This window comes from Zasmidium cellare (genome assembly GCF_010093935.1).
Source record: "Zasmidium cellare ATCC 36951 unplaced genomic scaffold M409scaffold_53, whole genome shotgun sequence".
Taxonomy (NCBI): Eukaryota; Fungi; Ascomycota; class Dothideomycetes; order Mycosphaerellales; family Mycosphaerellaceae; genus Zasmidium; species Zasmidium cellare.
Genome location: NW_022986997.1, coordinates 74,076 through 98,124, shown reverse-complemented (window position 1 = coordinate 98,124; position 24,049 = coordinate 74,076). Strand labels below are relative to the sequence as shown.

General features: G+C 55.9%; 10 protein-coding genes across 10 annotated transcripts; 3 read left to right on the top strand and 7 right to left on the bottom strand.

Annotated features, from left to right (window-relative positions):
• Positions 1-506: 506 nt before the first annotated feature.
• Positions 507-1,229, bottom strand: M409DRAFT_33698 (uncharacterized protein; the record flags this gene model as incomplete). The annotated part of the gene is made up of 2 exons (XM_033810300.1): positions 507-989; positions 1,038-1,229. Coding segments are annotated over 2 exons (675 nt in total), but the record flags the coding sequence as incomplete, so codon positions are not given.
• Positions 1,230-1,488: 259 nt separating this feature from the next.
• On the bottom strand, positions 1,489-2,683 carry M409DRAFT_70700 (uncharacterized protein; the record flags this gene model as incomplete). The annotated part of the gene is made up of 3 exons (XM_033818853.1): positions 1,489-1,853; positions 1,929-2,208; positions 2,261-2,683. The coding sequence occupies 3 exons, from the start codon at positions 2,681-2,683 to the stop codon at positions 1,489-1,491; spliced, it is 1,068 nt and encodes a 355-aa protein (XP_033660837.1).
• A 2,167-nt stretch (positions 2,684-4,850) lies between these two features.
• M409DRAFT_29556 (uncharacterized protein) lies at positions 4,851-6,383 on the top strand (the record flags this gene model as incomplete). Its single annotated transcript, XM_033809529.1, has 1 exon — positions 4,851-6,383. One exon carries the CDS (start codon positions 4,851-4,853, stop codon positions 6,381-6,383), a length of 1,533 nt encoding a protein of 510 aa, XP_033660836.1.
• Positions 6,384-7,973: 1,590 nt separating this feature from the next.
• On the bottom strand, positions 7,974-9,107 carry M409DRAFT_60357 (uncharacterized protein; the record flags this gene model as incomplete). The annotated part of the gene is made up of 1 exon (XM_033814452.1): positions 7,974-9,107. The coding sequence occupies one exon, from the start codon at positions 9,105-9,107 to the stop codon at positions 7,974-7,976; it is 1,134 nt and encodes a 377-aa protein (XP_033660835.1).
• A 1,440-nt stretch (positions 9,108-10,547) lies between these two features.
• Positions 10,548-11,232, bottom strand: M409DRAFT_29554 (uncharacterized protein; the record flags this gene model as incomplete). Its single annotated transcript, XM_033809528.1, has 2 exons — positions 10,548-10,822; positions 10,878-11,232. 2 exons carry the CDS (start codon positions 11,230-11,232, stop codon positions 10,548-10,550), a joined length of 630 nt encoding a protein of 209 aa, XP_033660834.1.
• A 621-nt stretch (positions 11,233-11,853) lies between these two features.
• M409DRAFT_60355 (uncharacterized protein) lies at positions 11,854-13,161 on the top strand (the record flags this gene model as incomplete). Its single annotated transcript, XM_033814451.1, has 2 exons — positions 11,854-12,216; positions 12,277-13,161. 2 exons carry the CDS (start codon positions 11,854-11,856, stop codon positions 13,159-13,161), a joined length of 1,248 nt encoding a protein of 415 aa, XP_033660833.1.
• Positions 13,162-13,673: 512 nt separating this feature from the next.
• Positions 13,674-14,734, bottom strand: M409DRAFT_60354 (uncharacterized protein; the record flags this gene model as incomplete). Its single annotated transcript, XM_033814450.1, has 3 exons — positions 13,674-13,857; positions 14,026-14,358; positions 14,499-14,734. The coding sequence occupies 3 exons, from the start codon at positions 14,732-14,734 to the stop codon at positions 13,674-13,676; spliced, it is 753 nt and encodes a 250-aa protein (XP_033660832.1).
• Positions 14,735-15,074: 340 nt separating this feature from the next.
• Positions 15,075-17,342, top strand: M409DRAFT_70698 (glycoside hydrolase family 36 protein; the record flags this gene model as incomplete). Its single annotated transcript, XM_033818852.1, has 2 exons — positions 15,075-15,138; positions 15,190-17,342. The coding sequence occupies 2 exons, from the start codon at positions 15,075-15,077 to the stop codon at positions 17,340-17,342; spliced, it is 2,217 nt and encodes a 738-aa protein (XP_033660831.1).
• Positions 17,343-18,869: 1,527 nt separating this feature from the next.
• On the bottom strand, positions 18,870-19,559 carry M409DRAFT_29551 (uncharacterized protein; the record flags this gene model as incomplete). Its single annotated transcript, XM_033809527.1, has 1 exon — positions 18,870-19,559. One exon carries the CDS (start codon positions 19,557-19,559, stop codon positions 18,870-18,872), a length of 690 nt encoding a protein of 229 aa, XP_033660830.1.
• A 917-nt stretch (positions 19,560-20,476) lies between these two features.
• M409DRAFT_70697 (uncharacterized protein) lies at positions 20,477-22,441 on the bottom strand (the record flags this gene model as incomplete). Its single annotated transcript, XM_033818851.1, has 4 exons — positions 20,477-21,385; positions 21,436-21,806; positions 21,862-22,159; positions 22,226-22,441. The coding sequence occupies 4 exons, from the start codon at positions 22,439-22,441 to the stop codon at positions 20,477-20,479; spliced, it is 1,794 nt and encodes a 597-aa protein (XP_033660829.1).
• Between the last annotated feature and the right edge of the window lie 1,608 nt (positions 22,442-24,049).

The window sequence follows — 24,049 nt, the reverse complement described above, 5'->3', positions numbered from 1 at the left end:
TGGGCGTATTGGCCTTATGCGATGGCTCCCTGCTCATGGAGGCCTGCAGCGACTCTCTCATGGTCTGGACGGTAGGCGTGCAGTTGCATGTGCCGCCACCGTGGAAGCGACAATTGGAGCATGGGAGTACCATGCCGGGGTCCCAGTCGGGGTGCGTTGGGCCACGCCGCTGGTTCTCCGTGCGTTGGCGGTAGTCGCACTGTAGTAATTTAGTATATAGAAGTATTGGAGGTGAGGGGTGTATTTACGTCAAGCCATCTCCTGCCCTGGCAGGGGCCGTAGAAGAAGTAGGGGGCGTCGATGCCGGGAATTTCGTCCGCCAATATGGGGCGGGTGAGGTCGTTTCCGTCCGTCATCTCCACGTCTTCCATTGTGTCTACTTGCTGCTTTCAACAGTGGGTAGCGTGGTAGCTGTTGTTGTTCAGGGGAGAGCCGACGCACTACAGAAAAGCAGCGCTTGCGCGCACAGACCAGGGGCGCCGACGCGTAGGACAAACGGCAATATTCCACAGTTTCACGCAGAATTCACGCGTGGAAGCCACTGCGAAGTTAAATGACTTGGGTCTCTGCTCGAACAGACGCCCCAGCAACCACTTATCAGCGGAGCCAGGGGGGAGTTCGAAGTTGAACAACGCCGCACGTATGGATGCAGCCTGGGCAACAACGTCCAGCTGCTGTGGTGCGGACAGTTGCCGCCAGACGCTTGTACTCCCGCCCTCAGCTCGCTCAAACACCATCAATCGTCGACCAAGAATGTCCTCGGGAATCGACGTTCTGGGCCCTTCATGCTGCTGTGGTGCACGGTGATACAACAACTTCGAGGCTTTGATTTCCGGCTCAGACCGCATGAGCGCGTAGACCTCTGCCTCGAACTTGATCTCTGAGATCTGGATGTCTACGGGAAAGCCGTCGAAATAGGGCCAGTTTACGTCGCCGCGAGCGAGCCTGGCCACAGCGGACGGCCGATTCGACAGCTCCAGCTGGAACCCCTGTTCGACGTCAACAAACGGTTCAGGATCAGAGCAGCCACAACCTACGTAGTTATTCGAGCCGTTGCTGATCCTCGGAATGTCGACGACTTGAGTATCAAGCTCTTTTCCGATCTCGCGAATGAGTAGATTGACGTCCCAAGCAGCACTGAATGGACTCTCGCCGTTTCGCACCAGCTCCAGCAAGCGTTTGCCGTCGTAATCACTGCCGTCCGCCATAGTCGGCCACACATCCCGCCAGTATCTGTTGTCGCCCATCGGATCACTCAAAAAGATCGTGTTCACGCAAAAGCAAGATGTGGCAACAGAGACGTCGCTTCAGCTCAACATCAAGACAAACAGGTGGTCGGGGACAGGGGTCAGGGGCTTGGCTTTCGCCTTGTTCATTCGGAAACCCGCAACTTTATATGCAGTAACGCATGCAGACCGCTTATCTACCCCTGTGGAAATGCAAACTGATTCGGATTAACCGTGAACACCACGGTGCAGTGATGCAGCGCTATTGCACCGCGTTTGCGATCTCCAGCACACTCCCCAACCACGCCCCATCCTTCCTCCCAAGCCCACACTCCGTCGAAACCCCAATCCCACCCCCCAGCACCCTCCTCGCGACCTCCAGCCTCCTCCTCGTCCCCTCAAAATCATAAGCATGTATAAGACCGACATAAACCTCCGTCTCAGCGTCCAGCTTCGGCAGAAGGGTAGTTTTCAAGGGCAGGAGGTATGCTTCATCGGTCCGGTCTTTCGGCACGGGAAAGTGGATCCAGGCCACGGGGCGGTGCAGACGTGAGAGGATGTTGGCGGCGAGCTCGGCGATGAGGGCGGTGGAGGGGGGTTGGAGGAAGTGTTTGTTGAAGAGGTCGCCTGGTTTGATCATCATCATGATTAGCATTGGCATATTCCCGCGATTATTTCGTGTCGGTAGAGGGCAGAACATACCATAGCAGAAATGAAACCCCAGCTCAACATCCCCTGCGACAGCATTCGCCAGGCTAACGATCTTCTCCACGATAATGGGCATGAGGACGTCCTTGCGGGCCTTGATGGGGAGGTAAGAGACCGGACCTTGGAACTCGTCGTACCAGGTGCCGTGCAGCAGGGCGATTTCCAGGGCGACGTCGAGTTGGATCGCGAGGTCTTCGTGGGGGATGTGGGCTTGTGTGTTGCGGATCGCGCGGATCAGGGCGTCCTGGTAGAGGGGCGCGATGGGTGCTTGGAACTGTGGTGTGTCAGTGGAAGCCTTTGCGGATGATGGGCGAGCTGCCACGCACGTCGGGCTGGATGTTCGTGCCGATGAAGTTGTCCGGCGTGGGGATAGAGACTTGGAATTTCACGCCCCGCGAGATTCTACCCTTCTCGCGCACCTCACAAAAGGTCTTGTAAGATTTGATAGCTTCAACATCGTACTTCGTCTCCAGCTTTGGCATTCTTTGCATTGTTTCTTGCACCTCCTGCTGGCTGTGAGACTTCCACCCATCGGGTTGGAACGCTTGCATAAGTACATGGCCAACGCCAGCGTCTTGGAAGACCGATTTCTGCCATCTGACAAAGTAGTCGCGCTGGCCAGGCTCTCCGTCCGGAATGCGTTTGACTTGGCCTGGGTTTGGCAGGGCAGAGGAGATGTGTTCGAAGGTCGTTGCGGAATCAGGCAGCGGGATGCTGCCCACGAAATGGACAGGCGTGGCTTTCGACATTGTCGGAGACGGAGTGGGACCCACGCGCCTGGAGATGATGTCCGGGGGCATGCAATACATTTATCGTCTGGTGAGGATGTCATCCTCCAGCCTCGCCAAGAGCAGGGCGGACCCGAGTGGACGCGAGAGACCGAAGAACCGAACTCGACTGATACGTCACCAACTTATCGTCGAGCTCGTGTCCAGAGGAAGAAGACCGAGCTGGTATACAGTTCTACGACCCCACTGCGGCGATTGGCTGGGTTGTACAGCCCTACACAGTAAAGGGGAGCTTGGATTACTGGCGTGTTCAGCCGCAAGCGTATCTGACGAGGCGAGCTCCTTTCGGGCTGGTGTCGTAAAACGAGAGCAAGAGCAGGGCGTCGCTTCTATAAAGTCCAGCGTGACAATCTAAGACGTTAGTACTCCCAGCTCGGGATAGATCATGCAATTGTGATACTTCGACATCGTGAGAACGGTAGGTCCCAAGCCTCGCCACTCATGAGCGATTCCACGTAGCAGTCTCCGATCAAGCGGTACTTCTTGTCAAGACCGAGTCGGTGCCACCTCTTCAAACATGTGACAGCACGTCCAGATCTCGAGATTGTCACACAATACCAGCGGCGGCTGCTGGAAAGACTTGGCGCAGGGACAGTCGATAGTCAAGTTCGATGGTGGGGAGTCTGTTGGTGGTATGGTTGGGCTTCCTGGTAGCAGCAGTTGGATGGGCCAGCAGTGCAAAGATACGATCCCTGGGGTTGGTGGAGGTGCGATTCTGAACAGACTCCACGAGATCGAGGAACGTCAGCTCGGAGGAAGGTGTCCATTCTTGCGCCATGACACCCATGCCAGAGCGGAAGGCATAGGGAAAGACAAGTAGAGACTGGTCGTGGATGACGAGACATTCGTATGCCGCGGCCAGTGCATCCCCCTCAAGGCTCCCGTTTCCGCACAAGCAAGTCGCTCGCGAACCCAGCCCTATTACTTGCCTTGTCCATATCCACCGAAACCAATCACGCCTTGCCAAAGATACGAGGAGGTCGATGGCGTAGCGTGAGTAGTCGGGGTTGCCCAAGATCATATCTCTCCGCTGCGGATCTGCAAGTAAGCGGAAGGCGCCATGTGCGACTCCAGGCCAATCCATACCAAGCCATGCAATGACGTTACTTGCATTTGCAAAGAGCTGTGCCATTTGCTTGACTTGGTGGTTGCGTTCCAGTAGGTTTTCTTGGTCGATACAGATCGCATCAGCCCACAGATAGGGTTCCCGGTCGGGGTCTCTGATCGCCCGCAAGGCATTGACGATGTTTTTGGTAACGTAAAAAGCCCAGCACCGGCTTGAATGGGTTCTTTGCGGGTAGTATCGCCCCAGGCGTACGACATCACTTCATATGTCGGCAAATGCTGGTGGGAAACGAGACGGACTTGCAATTCATCGTCCGCGACTCCCGGCTTCAAGTACATTACACGGAATGCGTCCTCTCCGAGATCTCGTCAGAAGCATGCTGTTGACATACCAGGTCGATATCTTGGATTTGCAAGGCGTGCTCTAAAGCTGCGTATTCCGATGACCCACTACCCACAGCCTCATGTTCTCGTTCCGTCATGACATTTGAATGCACAGATAGAGCTTGATCTAGAAGAAAGACGCATCTTCAGACGGGAGTCTCTGTGGCAGTGCATTGCGACTCTACATAGCTGTGCATGCCGGTAGAGTTCTTGACGTTTTGGAGAATTGAATCATGTCGAGTTCAAGACCAGGCGAGCAGCCCCTCGACGGTGGCTGGACATCTGGTATGGCTGGTACGTTTTGTGTTTTTGGTAGGAAGAGAAGACCTGAAAGCAGGGTTGACGCTATGCCAAGACCGATCTCGAACAGGGGTCAGACGGCCCGAGGCGACGCGGGGGATTAAGGTTTGGCTCGAGCTTCCACGCTAGTCGTCCTGTCCTATTCAACTCCGGCTTTTGAATTGTCGCCGCTGCGATTGCTCGCCGTCCTATTGTTGCTGTTGTTGTTGCTGTCGCCGTCTTGAACATCTTCCCTCTTTCTTGCTCCTCTTGCTCTGGAAATGCCCCGAATATAACATCGCCCATCTTTCCCGTCCTCACTGAACGCGCCCGCAGATCTCTCCGCCAACACCACCACACGCAAACGCGACCACCCAACTCCCTCCCATCCCAGACCACGATGGTCTCGACACGCCACTCCCTCCCCAACGTCGCGCCGGTCAACCCCAGCGACGATGACCCCACCGTGCCGAAAGAGCTGCGGCGCCTGCACATCAACGGCAAGGACACGATGATCGGGACCAAGGTCAAGAAGCCCAAGAAGAAGGACGTCTACCACTGGCGCGGCGCCGTCTACGCAATCACCGCCGACACGCCGCAGGAGTGGATCGACCAGGAGCCCGAGAAGTTCAAGAGGAAGGAAAGCCAGCCGGCGGAGGAACCCGCGGCGAAGCAGACCCTCAAGCGCAAAAGCACGAGCGCGCTGGAAGGTGCGACTCACTCCCACACCCACCGCGACAACGGCGACGAGGAAACCACCCGATCCGCCAAACGCGTCCGTCGCAACACCATCAATCACGTGTCACCCATGTCCACGCGACAGCGCAAGCCGACCAACACCAACACCACACACACCACCACCACCACCACCAGACCGCGCCGCACCTCGACCAAGCCTCCCCCCGCCGAAGACCATGACGCGACGCTGAAGTTCGACTTTAGCATGTCCAACCACCAACGCATCCTCACCAACATCGAGGTCCAGAAAGACGCGGCCCGCGAGAGGGGTTATACTGTTGATATGCTGTCGTTCGAGGAGATGGAACAGGCGAGAGAGCAGCGGAAGGCGCAACCACCGACCCCAAGCACTATCGGTGCCAAGCTGATCCGCGATATCGCCAAGATCGCGAAGCTCAATGACGCTGTTGCCTCACTGTCACAAAAGTATGAGAGAGCCAAAGAGCAGGGTATCTTCAAGGCCATCCTCGCTCGGAAGAATGCACGTCTGGGACGTCGTGCTACAAGGAGACGAGTACAGTTGGAGGATGAAGATGAAGATGGGGCGACGGAGGTGGATCTGGATGAGAGTGGACAGCCCATTCGACAAATCCCTACGATTGAGGTTGAACCGGGTTCGGATGATGTGGTGGGAGATGACTTGGCAGGAGACGACTTGCGTCTGGCGGATGCCGTCGATCAGGTGTACGATGAGCGTGACACTCAGTCGCAGATCGAGAGCCAGCTCAATGACGAGCTGAACGAGGATGAAGACGACGATCCATCATCACTACCAACGAACCACCGAGACTCCCACGAGTCAGAAGAGTCTTCCGAAGACCACAGCTCCCCCAAGCGTCAGGACTCTGCAACCAACACCACATCACCAGACTTGGCCCCATCATCGCACACGACACCAGTCGAGGAAGGAGATGCATCTCGTGGTGCCAAGAAGATCTCACTGCCCGCCTATCTCAGCAAACTACCCGGCAAGAACCGCGGAGGACAGGGTATGCGTTGGACTGTGAAGAGTGCGGAATTGAAAGGCATCTCCAAAGAAGAGCGATACGCAGGCAGTGGTCGTGCGGAGGGATTGATCCACAAGGGACGACTCAATGGAGAGAGCAAGAATGCTCGTCGGCGGAGAGTAACGCGGGAGATGAAGTTCTTGGAGAGCTGGCCGATTGATGGCGAGGCGAGTGCTGGTGTGGATTGAGGAAAGAAGAAAAGAAAGAACGCAGGATGATACGAATGAGATGACTGTATGCATGGCATGGCATGGCATGGGCTTGGGGTATGAGATGACTACTGCTTGAGGTGACGAGGCGGACCATAGGCCTCAAATTGGAGCACGCACGGCAGCGTCGTGATTGATTGAGAGGGCAGCTTGAGACCCGCTGGCTGTTGAAGCTGGATGAATGAATGATTGATTGATATCCCCGAATCGAGCTCTTCTCTTCTAACACACCTCGTTCCCTACTTCCTCTCTTCCTTTTGTTCTTTCACTCTCGTAAAAAAAGTCTAGCACTATATGACGATCAAGATAAAGAGCTGGGTGGATAGACGAGCGGTCTCAACTTCGAGTATTAGCAATATCAACATGAGAGATCGAAACCATCGAGCATCGAGAATCGACGACCTATCCTGTGCGAGTGAGAAGTGATTCTGGTAGCATTTCTGTCTGACTCCCTCCGTTGTACTCCCTCCATTGAAGCCCCTCCATCCCAATCCCTCCATGCAATCTGAAGCCTGGCAACACAAACCACCCTTACATTCTGCGAGCGCTCCCCAAAGACCAAAGATAGGTACTGTAAGTCCTCTTGTCGACTTGAGGGGCTCTCTGCCATCGTCGTGCTATCGATTTTGGATTTTCGGGACCTTGCCGTTCAACCTTTTCCTCGATTGGGTGACACTTGATATTCTATGTGTAGCGTCTGAGGGTTCTGATGTGTAGACATGCCTAGGCATACGCCGTAACGAAGTCAGATACATGTATTCCCACGCCTTCCATACACATCTCTTCCCAAACAAGACATAGCATGGCATGGGGTGGCATGGCATCGGTATAAACGTGCTCGCAAGATTTTAACGTAGGCTTCGGTCAAAGGAGTGTTGGATTTTGTGAATCATCTCATCTCATCTCACGGAGAAGCAGAGAAGGGAGTATTATCGCCTTTGGAAATCTTGTCATCAATCCTTTCAGTTGGGGTTATATTTTGTATTTTATATGCAGCGTCTGAGGGCTCCTGAGTGCCGGACAAAGACCAAGTACCTCCTACGAGCTTCTTCGTGCCGGAATAGCCATAACGAAGACTCTCACCAATGGCATGTCATGGCATCGGTATAAAGATCCTCCAAGATCTGACCATGGGCTTCGGTCAAAGTAGCTGTGGTTTCGTTGAACATCTCAATCCCAAGGAGCAGTAAGGAGGCAGTGGAACTCCCAGACAATCTCATCGTTCCGCAACCTCTTCCGTTGCCGGAGTCGGAATATCATCCCTTCATACCTGATCATACTCTAGAAGGAACCTTAGAATACTCGTTCTGTCCACATTTTCCCCTTCCATTCCATTCCATACACACATCCATACATTCATCCGAAAACAGTTCCCACCCCGTCTCATCTCGAGACTCAAACGCCCAAACACCATCGCTCAGACGAGAAACCGAAAACCCGAAACTAACAACGATTAAAAGAGGAGACACGACATCGTCCCGTTCGTCCATCCAGGACTTCTTCCCTTCCTTTCTGTACTCGGACATCATACATTCACTTCATAAACCCATCCCCTCCCTCTTACTACTACTACCGCGAACTCAACGGCGTAACAGGCGTATTCGCCTCGGTATCGAAAGGATCCCCTCCCCCTGAACCGCTCGTATTGCTCCGCGAGACGTTCGTCTGGCTCTGCCGTACCACATTCGGTCCTGCCACGGAGACGCGCGCGGCGCGGGCAGAGTGCACGCTCGCGGTGTCGGAGTAGAGCGTCGAGGTGATGCTGCGGGCGGAGCGGGAGGAGGGCCGGGGTGGATCGAGGGGCATGGCGAGGAGGGCGGCGGCGGAGGGGGTGTTGATGGTGTTGGAGAGCGGCGAGCGCGCGGGAGGGGGTTCTTGCGGCGAGCGCGGGATGTCGAGGGACATGTTGAGGGGGGTGTTCTGGCGCATTTGCGGGAGGGTGTAGGGCGGTGGGGGCTGCACGAAGGTCGTGCCGCCTTCGGAGGTGCGGCCCGGGGTGTATTCTCCGCTGTGTTGGTCGGAGCCTTGCGAGGAGGTGTCGAGGCCGGTGTTGTAGGCGTTGTTTTGGGGGTTGGTCACGATGGGCTGGTCGCGCGGCGCGGAGGCGTTGCTTGTTCGCATGGAGGTCCATTTCTCTTTTATCGACGCTGGGATGAATGCGGCGCCTATGCTGCCTTCTCGTTCACCGCGCGATTGTTGCTTTCGTCGGCGGAAACAGAGGAAGAGGAGCGCGGCGAGCGCGAGGACGACTACGATCGGTACAACGATGGCTGCGGCGAGCTCACCGCTGGAGAGGTCGTTGTCCTTGTGATGCTCGACGGGCATAGGTGTAGGTGAGCTCGTCGTCTCGCCGGCGGACGCGGGATTGGTGCTACTCGTCGGCGCGGGCGTCAAGGTTGGTGATGATCGTTGCGAAGAGGTCGTCGCGGGTAAGGAGGAGGAAGTGGCCGTGTAACTGGTCACGCTCGGATCGTTGCCATACACAGTGCTGACCACGACTAAGCTGAGGGTGTCGCCGTTGGTGTTGATCGTCTCTGTCGTCGCGCTGTCCAATCCGATGCTCGTCGAGATGGCGTTGTTCTGCGTCTGCGTTCCGGGGTATCCGTCGAGGTCATCATCGTCGGTGGTGGAGGAGGAGAAGGGAAAGCCGCGGTCGACGAAGGCGTCGAACTCGAGCTGCTGTCTCCGCTGGCGGCGACCCATCTCTGCGATCGAATCTCGCAACGAATGCAGACAACCAGCTGCAGAAGACGCAAGAATGTACTGTACAGTCCAGCTCCAGTCGCAGCCTGGGAACGGAGGAAAGAGGGCAGCGGGAGCCTCACGACGACGATACCGTCAGCCAGCCCAGCCGAGCAGAGAGTGAGATGTCGTTGGCAGAAGCTGAGGGCGGCGGAGCTTCGAGAAGGCCAAACTCTGCCGCTGTGGGGATATCCGACCCGAGCTGGATCACGCGGATCGAGTCCTGGTCCTGCAGATCCTCGCCAACGATGCCGTCTCGTCCAATCGTTAGGCGTCGACGACGGGCTGAGTTTGTGAATGTCTTGGCCTGAGGGATCCTGATAGGAGATGAACTCCTTCTCCTGGAACACGCGAGGGAGAGGGCGAAGGAGAGGGAGAAGTCGTCGTTGTCGATATGGCGGATAGTGAGGACGAGAGGGAGGGATATGGACTGGCACGAGGAGATGCAAGGTCATCCTGTTCATCGCTCGCACCATTCTCCGGAGCCAAAAAGACCAACCTTCCATCCATCAAGCGTCTACGAGGCGCCATCACGCCTATTTGTGCCATCAACACGACCTCCCCCAACCGATGACGTTCAGAAGCGATCGGTATCTAATCGCAAACACGAACCGCGATACGCTCCTCCTCCCACGGCTCTGCGACGTGTTTGCAACGTCGTTCGCATCAAACTTTCCGCTCTTTCGCTGAGATCGGGCTGGAAAATCCGGAGAACAACATGGCCCCTGCTCCTGTCCGCCATTCAGCCATGTGGTGGCTATGTTTACACACACGCTGATGTCAATCTCATCGCCGAGATGCGTGTGGGTGTGGGTGTTGACATTCGCCTCAACCGGACTTCGGCTTCTCCACCTTCTTGTCCGACTTCACGAGCTGTTCATGCAGGTCATCAGCCGGCTGCATGTCAATAATTTACGAATGCGTTCGCTATCCTGCACGTATTCATTGAAAAGAGGCTCTGCGAGTGTCTTGGATGGCGGCATCGTCCTGATCCGGCCAAACAGTTGCAGCGAAGACCGTTGAGCTCCTGCGTCGAAGATGTGGTACATTGCGGCCCCTGATTACACCCCAAATGTTTTCGGATCACGAGGCCTGCCCGAAAGGTTCGTTTCAATGACTGCAGTACATTCACGTTTTCTGGGCACATCTCAGGACCAATGGCGACTGCCAGCTGAGGATTGGGCATGCAATTCAGCGGCCAGGGTCAGGAAGAAGCCTTCTCGACAACATCATGGTAAGCGAAGTCTAACGAGTAGACCAGTCACATTGAACGTCTGACTGCTCCAACGGCTCAAATATACATCAGTCATTACAACTACAGGACCCGAACACTGCCACGACGCCCGCCTCAGCAACGCACCGAAGGCAAACGAAATCTCAGCCAACCCACATATACCTCTCCTACAACTCATCATCGGTATCAGTAGAAGTATCACTCAAGTCCACAAACCCGGCGCAAGTTGTCTGCGACGAGTCGACAGACTTGCCCTCCTCCGAAGTCTTGGACCCATTCGACATGCTCTCGCGCTTGTCATCGAAGCTGCTCGGGCGGCGAGGAGCTTTCGGAGGGCTCAGGCCACGCTCTCGAGCAGGGGTATCGACCTCCTCAATACGGCGTTTTCCACGGGCTCGCTCGACCGTGTAGAGGTACTGAATGCCGTGCCTTTCATAAAGCTCTAAGGAAAGGGTCAGCTTGACATCAGCACTTCAGCACTACCAAGGACGACGTACTTTCTTCAGCGACATTGACCTGCGCCTCCTGCTGCTGGGCGTACTGCTTCAACAGCTGCACATCATGCTCCTGTCTGGCCCGCTCCATCTGGCGATCGAGACGCTGGATCTTCAAGCACAAGTATTCCTTCTCTTTCTGTCGGATCTTGATCTGGCCTTCCATGGCTCCGTGGGTGGTCCTTTCGAGTTGGAGTTTGGTGTTCAAGGCGGTCATCTGGGCTGTGTGACTTGGTCCGATGTCATGTCCGCGAGGCGCTTCGACTGTGCCGACGATTGCGGCCGCGGTAGTGGGTTTGCGGTGGCCTGTGTTGAAGGCTGTGGGGGTCTTGGTGTCTTTGATGTTCGTGAATCCCATCTTGACCGATCAAAAACTGACGATGAGACTGCAAAACTCTTGGTAGAGATCGATTCCAAAACGAGACACCTTGGATACGTCCCACGACCCTCGCGTTTAAGAGCATTCGCGACGCGTGCCCTCCACCCTGGACCGCGATGTTTTGGTGTCGCCAACCAAACACGCTCCCAAGTCGAGCATATCACCTATCTCCACAAATCGGAGTGGAGACCAGCAGCCTTGTCAACCACGCAGGGATCAGCTCCACCATACCATGCGCTTCATTTCAACCAGGAGTAGGCCGACAATCACATCAGACCTTGAATGATTTCCCTCATGTGGCTGTACTGGGTGAGGACGATGCTGGAGCGTGGGGGTTGAACACCCAATGTGGTAATTAACAAATGCTCCTGGAAGTCAATCAACCACGCCTGCTACCCAGAGCGATGGATTCTTCATCTCAATCCCTCAACATGCACGCCGCTGACACAGTATGAGGACCTCTCTCCAGCATACGAGCTGGAAGAGACTACTGTATATGGCAGATGGCAGCAGGGAAGCGGGGTAAGTGAAAGCTTCATCAACCATCTCCTTGTCCTGCCGTCTTTGAAATCAATCACCCTTGCCTTCTATCCACAAACCATGGCGAACAACCCCGACCCAGCACCAGGCGAAGTCCATCGCCCAGCCTACGCCAGCGGCTACCCTCACATCTCCCACAACCTCCCCTTCCCCCAAGCCTGCGCAAAACACATCACGCACACATTCCACGCCTCCCGCGTCTACATCATCGCCTCTGGCTCGCTCTCAGAGAACACAGACCACGTCCGCAAGCTCCAGGATGTCTTGGGCGAGAAAGTGGTCGGGACCAGACACGGCATGAAGTCCCACACCCTGTGGAGTGAGATATTGGAAGTCACGCGAGACGCGAGGGGTGCTGGGGCCGATTTGATTGTCACGCTGGGGGCGGGGAGTTTGACGGATGGGGCGAAGATTGTTGCGACGGTGCGTTTGCTGGATCCGCAGGGTTTGTGGTGAGGGTTTGCTGATGAAGGTTCCTCGTAGGCGATGGCGAACGATGCCCGTACATTCGCGGATCTGGACAAGCTGCATTCTGGCGACGATTGGTCGCAGACACGACATGATCTCAAACCTCCTACCGTTCCTATCATCAGTGTCCCGACCTCTCTTTCTGGCGGCGAGTACTCCTTCCTCGGTGGCGGCACGAACGATGAGAACCACCGCAAGTACGGTTTCGGGCATCCAACCGTGGGTCCAGCGCTCGTCATCCTCGACCCGCAACTCACCACTTCCACGCCGGAACATGTCTGGTTGCAATCTGGCGTGCGGGCGTTGGATCACTGTGTCGAAGGGTGTTGTTCGTTGAAGAGTACCGAGGCGAGCGATGCAAATGCCGCGAAAGGGCTCAAGTTACTGGTTCCAGGACTCTTGAGGACGAAAGCCGACCCTTCAGACTTGAAAGCGCGCTTCGACTGTCAATTGGCGGTGATCGAGGCGATGAGCATCGTCTTCCAGCACGGTGTACCGATGGGTGCGAGCCACGGGATTGGGCATCAGCTGGGTCCCATGGGCGTCGGGCATGGCGAGACGAGCTGTGTCCTGCTGCCCGCGGTCTGCAAGCACAACAAGTCCGCGAATGGCGAGAAGCAGAAGAAACTCCTCGAGATCCTCTGGCAGGACGACAGTGTCAAGGAAGTCTTGGCGAGCAAAGGCCTGGAGGCCGAAACCAGCGATCTAGGTGACGTCCTGGACGTTATCATCAGTTCTCTCGGCATGCCGCGCAGTCTCAAAGCCGTGGGCGTCGAAGGCGAGGACAAGCTGGATCGACTCGCCAAGAATTCCTTGCATGATAAGTGGTGTGCGACGAATCCGAAGCCTTTGACGGAGAAGGCGCAAGTCATGGAGATTCTCGAGATGGTGAAGGGCTGAATGGGCACGCCGGCAGGTGATGTGCAACTCTTCTGGGCGGAGGCAGATTCGACTAGGATGGATGCCAGCCAAGATTCGCAATGCGGATGAGATGCTCTGCTACGAAGGTGTATTGCAGCGGATCACTCGATCGAGTATGCTCTGACCCGTCATGCATATCTGTTTCTGTTGCGGCTGAACAACACATGGTCAAACCAGCTCGGAACGGCATTGCTTCTGCGGCCCAGGCACGCAGGAATCTTCGCTTGAGGTGCTGTGCAACGTCGTCTTGGATCTCAGCGTTCTGAGCCCTTCGTCCTCTGTATCAGCCACCAACCCTCCCGAATTCAGCATCAGCACCGCTCTGACTTCAGCATCCCATCAGCGCAAGCCACAGCTCAATCCAGCTTCCCAGTAGGCGCCAAAGTAGGAATCGGCATAGGCATGAACTCTCCTCATCGCCGGCACAATCGCGTTCATCCTCTGGAGACGCCACAAAAGAAAGAAGCTGTTGAATCTGCCCGCCGAGACTTTCAGCCAGAATGGTTCAACAAGCCAGAGTTGCCCATTGAGACCAAGCCCAGGGCTGAGCTGGGGGTCGACGAAGCGGTCTTTGAGGTCCACGGGGCGGCGAAACCGCACGAGGTTGATGCGGAGGGTGTGGTTGAACTGGAGAGAGGCAGTGGGATTTGGAAGGCGCCGACATCGCCTGGGGTTCTAGAAGGGGAGGTGAAAGGCGATTTACCAGCTATTGGGGAAGTTGTAGGGGTTGAGAGAACGAGGTTGCAGTCATGATTTGAGGTGGAATGTCTGGGTCCTCTTTGCAGTTGTGTGGATGTGGTGCGCTGAGGTCAGCTTTCGCCAGATTTCGCGAGTCTCACTCACGCATCCCAACCCATCTCCTCACAATCGACAGCTTTAACCTCACCTTGACCTCCAACGCCTTCGTCTTCAAGCTGCAGGCGAGAACTCATGCTCAATCTATCCGATATGTCCAAAGACTCCGCTCCACAGTCTGTAAACACCACATTTCCTCCACATCCTCCCCATTGCCGCTCAGCATTGGCACCCAGACCCATCTCCCTCATCTCTTGGCCGACAGTGGAGGAACATACGCGATGTGTCTCAAAAACATCATCTTTACCGGCACTGATGTCGTCCAAGAAGTGGACGCACATTCCCGATGCCAGAAGGGCCGAAAAGAGACCGAATGGCAGACTGCGGGGAGCATGGAGTGATGAGAATCGAACCACTGGAGCTGGCGAGAGAGCAGGAATCAGGCGTTGTGGAGATATGCGGTTGCACAATGGCGATGTAATGCAAGGGTGATATGATGGTGCAGGATCTGTCGTACATACATTCGGCCACCGGATCTTCCTTCGAGCTCGCATTCGATCAAAGAGGCAGACTTCTCCGCAAAAACCGCCCCCGGCTTCTCAAATGCCTGCAGTCCCCGGATGGACTCACGCTGCACAGACGTCTTGGCCTCGTCAAGTCCTCCACTCGATCGGAAACGCTCTTCCGAATGCCCCAGGAAGGTTGTGTCACGTTCGATTAGTGATGCTGTGCTCGACTCATCCACTTCCATCAGCATTTACAAAGACGGTGCCCAGAGAATGAGGAAGGGATGGAAGACGACGCCTGCCTCGATTTGGGTATACGCTCGCTGAGCAGCTCTACTCCGGGCGGCGGTGGTGACGCCCCGGTAAAAGGGCCGTCGCCTGCCGTCCTCATGGCAACACAAACACCTCCTGCCAACGATCCCCGTTCACGTGCCCACTTCCCGGCCGCTGCTCTCTCTGCCCCGCAAAGAGCAAGGACCACAGGCTAAGTACCGGCATCTGATGAGGAGAAAAGCGTATAAGAGCCGCATGGCTGCCACGTTGTGACATCGATTTTGCTGTGAGAAGATTATTCAAGGAGCAGGCATCAAGATGAAGGCTGGCTTGGGAGTATCTGCATTGGCTGCATTGGCTGGGCTGGCTTTGGGTCAGAATGGCGAGTATTCAGTACATTGATTTGATGATGGCAATGGCTGATATTGAATAGCCATCACTGAAAACAGCGGCAACTTCACCCTCACCGCCGATGGCATGTCGTACCTCTTCCACGTCGACCAGGCATCCGGCGACCTCTTCTCCGATCACTTTGGCGGCCCTTCGACCGACTTCACGCCCCCAGCCCAGATCTACCAAGGCGGCTGGTCTGACGGCCTCACCAACGTCAGACGAGAGTTCCCAGATGTTGGTCGCAGCGACTTCCGCCTGCCAGCTATCCATATCCAGCATGCAGACGGCAATACAGTATCCGCATTCGCCTACCAATCTCACGAAATCCTGCAAGGAAAGCCCTCTCTGCCCGGCCTTCCAGCCACTTACGGTGAAGATGCAGACGTCTCGACTGTGCAGGTGACATTGTACGACAACTACTCCGACGTCACGGCTGTGCTGTCCTACTCCGTCTTCCCCAAGTACAACGCCGTTGCCAGGAGTTTCCAACTCCACAACAACGGCTCCGACGAGATTGTCATTGAGCGAGCCTACAGCTTCAGCGCCGATCTGCCAAACCTCGATCTCGAGATGATTGAGCTGCAGGGCGACTGGGCGGCGGAGATGAATCGTGTCAAGCGGAAGGTCCAATACGGCGAGACCGGTTTCCGAAGCACTGAGGGATATTCTTCCCACATCCACAACCCATTCTTTGCACTCGTATCGCCAACCACCACGGAGACGACCGGCGAGGCTTGGGGTTTCAATTTGGTCTATACGGGAAGTTTTGCGGCTACTGCTGAACGGTTCTCGCATGGGTTTATTCGAGTTCTGCTGGGATTGAATCCTCTCCACAGCAGCCTCCACCTGGCTCCAGGGGATACCTTCACCTCGCCAGAAGCTGTTGCCGTTTACTCTTCTGAAGGTCTGGGAGGCATGTCCCGGTCATTCCACAACTTGTACAAGAACCATCTTTCGAGAGGCGTGCAGACCAAGCAGACCCGCCCAATCCTGCTCAACTCGTGGGAAGGTCTTGGATTCGACTACAACGAGTCCTCCCTCGTCACTCTTGCAGGCGAAGCGGAGGCACTTGGCATCGAGCTGTTCGTCAATGACGACGGCTGGTTCGGCACTGAATATCCTCGTGACAACGACACCATGGGCCTGGGTGACTGGACGCCCAATCCAGCCAAGTTCCCGGATGGTCTCGGCCCTTACGTTAACGACGTCAATAACTACACTGTGCTCAACTCGACCAGCAAGCTGCAGTTCGGTCTGTGGATGGAGCCTGAGATGGTGAACCCCAACTCGACTCTTTACCACGAGCACCCCGACTGGGTCTTGCATTCCGGCCAGCATGTGCGGACGCTAACCCGCAACCAACTCGTTCTCAACCTGGCTCTGCCCGAAGTCCAAGAGTTCGTCCTCTCGACGGTCCACCGCATTCTTGACTCGGCCAATATCCAATACATCAAATGGGACAACAACAGAGGTATCCACGAGATGCCCAGCCCCGCCACCGACCACGCATACATCCTCGGCCTGTACCGCATCATCGACAACTTGACCACCACCTACCCTGACGTCCTCTGGGAAGGCTGCGCCTCAGGAGGCGGCCGCTTCGACGCCGGTCTCCTGCACTACTGGCCCCAAAGCTGGGCGTCCGACGACACCGACGCCTCAAACCGCTTGACCATCCAACTCGGCACCTCCCTGGCCTACCCACCCTCCGCCATGGGCTGCCACGTCTCCGCCGTCCCCAACGGCATCACGAACCGCAACATCTCCATCACCTACCGCGCCCACGTCGCCGAAATGTGCGGCTCCTTCGGCTTCGAGCTCAACCCCTCCGAACTCTCCGCGGAAGAAAGCGCCGCGATCCCCTCCATCATGGCCGAAGCGCACAAAGTCAACCCCATCGTCATCACGGGCGACTTCTACCGCCTCGCCCTGCCGGACGAAACCAACTGGCCCGCCGCGCAGTTCATCTCCAACGACACCAACACCGCCGCGGTGTTTGCGTTCCAGCAGAAGGCGACGGTGAAACCCGCCGCGCCGCCCCTGCGACTCCAGGGACTGGATCCCCAGGCGAGGTATTGGAATAGTGTGGATAATGTCACGTATAGCGGGGCGACGTATGCGAATGCGGGGATTAATCTGCCGTGGGCGACGGCGGATTATCAGAGTATGTTGGTTTGGTTGTATAAGCAGTGATTATTGATCGGAAAGGAAAGGAAAGATGGGTGGAATTGAATTGAACAACATCTTAATGAAACATGAATCATCGCCGAATCGTGGTCGGTTCATCCCAACCCAAGCCAAGCCAAGGTCTGGTCATTGAGCATTTATTATCACCAGGTCGATACAATACAGCATCCTTGAAAATCTTCAATTTTAGGCATGATTGGCCTCCCCATATGATGAAGTCCAGTTTCAGATTCAGCCACTCTACACAACTTCACCTCACCTATCCAGATCCCACAGCATCGTCGCTGTGCCATATCTTTCCCAGAAGTCTAGATCTCTACGTCTCAGAGTGATCTTCCTTGGAAGTCTTCAATCTTCGTGGTTGATTGGACTCCATACTGGTGCAGCTGATGAAGTGCAGTTTCAGATTTAGCCACACCACACAGAACACAACTTTACCTCTCCTGACCAGACCTGAAAGCATCTCACAGCAAATCACAGCAAACCCCAGCACGACCCGCGTGTCTCCGAGCACCGATGCCGTCGCCCACGGCATGAAACCTACCGCCGATGAAATTTCTCGAGGAACCAATACCGTCTCCTTGAGGACTTTGCTGGATTTTGATTTGTTTGCGGTGCGAGTTCGTGATGTATTTCAGTATAGATGTGTATGGATGTAGAACGAGATTGAGATTGTAAAGATGGACTGACTGTGGTTCGTCTGGACGAGAATCGAATGTGCGTTCGGCTATGGCTTCGAGGCTGTTTGTTCTTCTTGTTGGGGGTTTGGACGCTGGTGTCCACCCTTGCTTGATGCTTGAACGACACAGAAAAATAAAAGAAAGAATAGGGTGCGTTCCTGGGGCGTGGAAGGTTTTATGAGTTGTGAACGAGGTGAGGCGAGGGAGATGTCTCCTACTTCGGTCGACTTCCAGATTTCCAGAATGTAGTGTCATGGAAGTGTCGATGCTGCTTGGGTCCGGGACTTTTGCGTCTTCTTCTATGTACCTTAGAGAGAGCTATGGGCGTGGACTGCGACTGTCGGAGGAAGGTGTATGAATAATCCCCTCTCAGCTTCTGGTTGATTTTTTTCGTTGTCGGTGAGTACGTTACACAAAAAGCTTCCGTCTTTCGATGAGATTGATTCATTCACTCACACCTTTCCCAAGCCGCCAAGCTACACATCCCTGCTGTTGCATGGGTGGGTGAGTGGTACAGCATATGAAAGTTGGCGAACAAGTCAGCACCATAACGATCTCAACAAAGTGACGTTTGCAAGCGTAAGACGAAGCTTGAAACATATAAGCATCTTTTGTAGAAATCCCGCCAACAGAAACGTCAATCAGATCAGATCAAATCAGTACATCATACACCATATGCTATGCATTGTCGGATTTCGTCGTATTCTGCCATCCACGCACATCACAAGATATGCTTTCGTCAGGTATCCATCCATCTCCTCGCAAACATCTCTCTCATCTGTGCATCTCACATCCTCCCCACACTCGGCTTTCAAAAATCACCAACAACAACATCTAACGCTCTTCATCCCCCTCATATCGCAAACGCCGCCGCACCCACGACAACCGCCCACGCCACAGCTCCCGTCGCCCTCGCGGGCAACGCCGCCGCGGCCGTAATCGCCCCCGTATCCTCCGCATAATCCAGCGTCCTGCTCGCATTCACGGGCGTCGCATTACACGTCTCGTTCATGCCGTTGAAGCAGTCCAGCCCCTGCTGCAGCGAATTCGTGATCTGCGAGTTGATGGCGGTCGCGACGGGGTAGATATCCGGCGGGATACGGCCGAGGATGGCCTTGGAGAAGTCGACGCTGGCGTTCTGCTGCTGTTGCAGCGAGGTGATGACGAGCGGGCCGAGGTTGAGCTGGAGGAAGTCGGGCTTCTTGCCGATGAGGGTCGCGATCGAGGCGTTGACGGTGTAGGCGAGGCCCTGGGTGTAGGGTCCCAGGACCAGCGCTTCGTCGCTGGTGAGGTTGAGGGCGCCGAATTTGTTGAGGGCGGCGGTGGCATTGTTGATGTAGTTGACGAGGTTTGTGGTGGCGGATTGGACGGGGAGGGCGGTGGAGAGGTCGCTACCGGCAACCTTTGCGATTTCGCCCGTGACGTTCATGGTGAGGTTGACGACGCCGCCGAAGGCCTCGATGATGGTTTCTTCGAGTTGCTTGTCTTGCGAGGCGGCGAGGGCGGTGGTGGCCGCGAGGGCGGAGAGGAGGAGGAGCCTCATGGTGGTGGTGTGTATGAATGTGTGGTGGAAGAGGACGGCGCGGTCAATGCGATTCTTCACGGCGCAGACAGACAGTATGAGAGCAGGCTGGCGCTAGACAGCGACAGCAGCAACAGCAAAGTTGAAAAGGAAACCTTACCCTCTCACACGCTCACTCCATCAAGACCCCAAGCAGCACCAGAGGCGTCGTCCGTCCGCGTCCCATTGATCATATGCAACCCACGCCGCGCAAAGCAACGGCAGACGAGAAGAAAAGTGCCTCGGAGCAGCGAGGCAGGCAGAGTTCCAAGCTAACGTCGGTGGTGGAGGCGCGCCGTCGAAACGCTCCAATTTCCTGGGGAAGGTCACCTGCAGATCCAGACGCACTCCCCAAAGCGGCAAAGGTGCCGTTTTGATCAACGCTTGCGCCGATTCCTTCACTTGTGTGCTTGGCTCGGCGTGTGGCTCGCCCCGGCTCGTTGCTTCTTCCCCTCACTTCGTCTGGCTGTCGGTCGTGTTCGAGCCTCGTGGGATCTTGGGGACCGAGTTGGAGTCATCAAGCAGTCGAGAAGCCAGCCACGGAGGAGGCAATGGTCACCTGCCGTGCCGCTTGTTCCTGGGGATGTGGTATCTTCCGTCTACGATGCATACGATGTGGTATTGGGGTATGTGTGAGAGAAGCAATGTAGGTGGCGAGAGGCGAGGATCGAAGTTCAGAAGTCATGCCTGCATAGAGATGTTGGAGAACGATGAGATAGCAATCATACAGTTATTCATGAAATTTTTGAACTTCTCCGCTATGCAGAATATGCGTTAAAAAAGACCTATGCCTACAATGTTTCATTTCCTGGCGTAGAGAGAGAACCCTGTCTAATGTAGCGCTCTCCGACCTGATACCTCTCATATCACCAAGGCCCCGTTTTCTTCGTTACATCGTCTCACATGTGCTGTCGGATATCCCTCAGTCCCAACGAACATAATATGCAAACACCACCAAACGCAATGCTGATCCAGTACGGCCACTGGTAGGCGATGCCGAACGCATCTTGCACGGCGCTGATGATGGTGGCGTACGCCGTATCCTTGTGCATCACCGTCGGGCTGCTCGCGATCAAGTCCATGACCTTTTGGTACTCGGCGTTCGACGCCAGCGTGATGAGGTTCACCAGCTCGAAGTAATCGGTCGTGATTCCGGCGTCGGTGATCTGTGGGCCGGCCACCGTGTTGGCCAAGGCGTAGTACTTGTGGAAGAAGACGTTGTAGTAGGCGGCGAAACCCACGGCACCGCCAATGTATCGGATGGAGAGTGTGATCGCCGTGATGGTTCCAATCAACTCCGTGGGACACATGATCTGTGCGATAATCGAGCAGGGAATGATGACGGCACCCACACCGACGGATGCCAGTGTGATGATGGGATATACGACGGGGTTGAGGTTGTCTGGTCGTGCGACTGACATAGCTCCCACGAATGCCGTCATGAAGACGGTCCAGAAGATCATGAGGATGGTCGTACGTCCTTTAGTAGCTCCGATCAAGACCAGAGCGAACGCCGCACCAAAGATGATGCCGAATCCGATAGGGAGCGTTCGAATACCGATCTGCACGGGGTCGTTTCCGTACATGTTGTACACCTGCGTCGGCCAGAACAGCAAGATGACGAAGAAGTTACCACCGCTGAAGAAGGTAACCAACAGGATCAGGATCATCGTTCGCTTGTCTTTCGAGAAGACAGCCTTGGGGACCATGGGATACTTGGCGAAGCAGATTTCCCAGACGAAGAAGGCAATGATCATGACGAGACCGATCAAAAAGGGCACCAGGACGTGTACAGTGGTCCATTCGTACTGCGAGAGGTATTAGTATCGGGAGGTGATTTCGCATGATAGACACCCACCTGACGAGCTCCCCATTGCATCCCGGACATGAAGCACGTCACGCCGCCAATGCTGAGCATACCGCCAACGTAGTCAATCTGCTTGAGAATCTCCTTGGCCGCTGGACGTTCGCGGACTGGATCCTTGTAGCAGAGCGCAACCAAGATCAAGCCAATCGCATTCCACGCACCAACCAGCGCACCGATATATCGCCAGTTCGAGTCCTTCGTGATGAGCTGAGCCCAGAGGGGCGACGGGCAGAAGGGCAGGATCGTGAAGACGACCGCACCGACGTAGCCCGCTCGCTTTCGAACCGGTACCATTTCAGATGTTCCCGCGAGGGCGATCAGTTCGTTGAGACCAGCTCCCAGACCTGCGATGACCATGCCGCCTGCAGTATCAAAGTCAGCATCGATGATCTTTCCAGCAAGGGTGTATTTCCGTACCGATTGCAACATTGATGTCGTGCGCCGTCGAAACGACCACAGGTCCGATAATCAACAGAACTTGTCCAAACGCCGCCACCGCTTTGCGGCCGAAGATATCGGACAAGGCACCCACGAAGGGACACAGCGCAGCGTTGGGAATCAAATAACCGATGATCATCCACACCCATCGTCCATTCGCGCCTCCGACTTCACTGTAGATGTCGGGCAAGACCGATCCGAAGAGGTACAGCGGGATTTGTGAGCCCACCCACAGGAAGGACATGGCTGTGAGTCCCAGGAAGAGCTGGGCGTTGAACTGGTTCGCAGGTTAGCCGCATGAACTGCTCACGGCCCCCACCGAAATGCATTTTCCAAGACGTACGGTGGTGTGCACATTGGGGTTGTCTTCGTCCTTGACATCGTCTATCGCCTTCTCCGCCCGCTCGTTGCCGTATCCCGGGGCGGAGTGCTCGAACTTCTCGATGAAATCGTGTTCCCGGTGGCCGCTGCTGCTCTCGCCCGTCTCGCGGTGGGCGGCGGTGGTGTCGATGTTGGTCTTCTCGTCCGCCACGGTGGGCAGGGTGTTAGTGTCGGCCATGGTGCCGTCGTCGAGCCCGCGTACGTCCTGTCGATGTCGTCGCACAGCAGGAGGGAAAAGCTTCACTCACGAGCAGCAGCGCAGCAGAATCGCTCGACCAGCGACTCTGGCGCCGTTTTGTGCAGAGTCGCCATTTGGTAGCGGCCATTGGCGAAAGCCAAAATGCCTCGGTGATTGGCGACACCAGCGCTGCGCTGCTGCTGCTCATCGTCGCCCACCACCAAAGGAGCCACAGCTCCGCGCGCGTGCCACCGACGTTGCTGGCCGCTTGGCGGGCTGCCGCCGGCTAGTGCTGTGCTAGCGCGGCATCACGCGGCGTCGAGTGAATCCAATTCGCGCCCAGGGTCGCAGGCGAGACGTCCAGCCGAGCGCGCCGCCTCCAACCTCCCCCGATCTGCGCCCACCCCGCCAAAAGCCACTTCCCCACGACGCCAAACGTTAACTGAACCTCCAGCAACCGCCTCGGTGGCCGTCGCCCAATCACAGCCATCGCGAAGGATTCACTGACCGCGGCCGCCCTCGTCATTGGCTGGGCTAGGCTCCACAGCCTTCTGCATCCGGCAGGTGAGGGGTATCGATCCGCCTTGTTACGACCTCACGCAGGGTCGCTATACCGTCTTCGTCGTGGGCACGATCCTGTCCTGCCGTACGCCGCAGCAAACACATGTTCGACGGCCACCACGCACCACCAGATCTGCTACAGATGCGCGCAGAGCCAGGCCAGCAGAGCCGCACAGAAAAGAGACCGTTTGCCTTGTATACCATCAGATCTGCTACGACTACTGTCGGCAGGGAACATGGATGGTGTCATTGCCATGTGCGACTCTGCTCCGTGCCGCAGGACACGAGATACACGGTATACATATGTACATCGAGGCTGGTACCTTGCTGATGGATGGAATATGCCTCCCTGCAGCCACACCCCGAGAACAACAATATACCCCAGACGGAAGGGCCGGGATGGGGCATTGCTTTGCCTCGATGGATGACAATGGATCGACCCGCTTCGTCCTCGTCTGGGGTTGTAGGGAGGATTGCTGTACGTATGTAGAGAAGGTGGGTGACGACGTGACGTCTCTGCCGCGGTGCTGACAGGGCATGGCTTGGAATCGTGGCACATGGCTTGTACAATGACAAGTCTGTCCCACGCCGAGAACATGTCCCTCTTCAACCAGGTCATAGCCTCGACTGCTGACTTCTGACCTGCATGACATCTGCTGGACGAGATACTGTACATAGGGTCGGACGATCGATCGCTGGCGTGCCGCTGCCGAACTCTGATAGCCACGCTCGGCATTTTTCGTCTAATACGCTGCTCGGCATGTGACAGTGATTTAAGAAACGTATCCTGCGTACACTGCCTCCCTTGGCTTCTGGAGGAGCGTCTGGTGGGTTCGAGGCGTGGGCGTATCTATCACAGCTGTCTGGCTGGCGATGGCGTAAAGGTCGCTACAGACGTGCAGCGGTGGGCCAATCTCGATGGAGCGCAGTCGACTTACCTCGGTGCACCGACGTTTGTTGGTACAAAAGCGGTCTTGCTCGCCAAGTGGACCGGTATGGATCAAAACGATAACGCTCGCCTCTCGGAGCCCCGGAAAAGCCCGACTA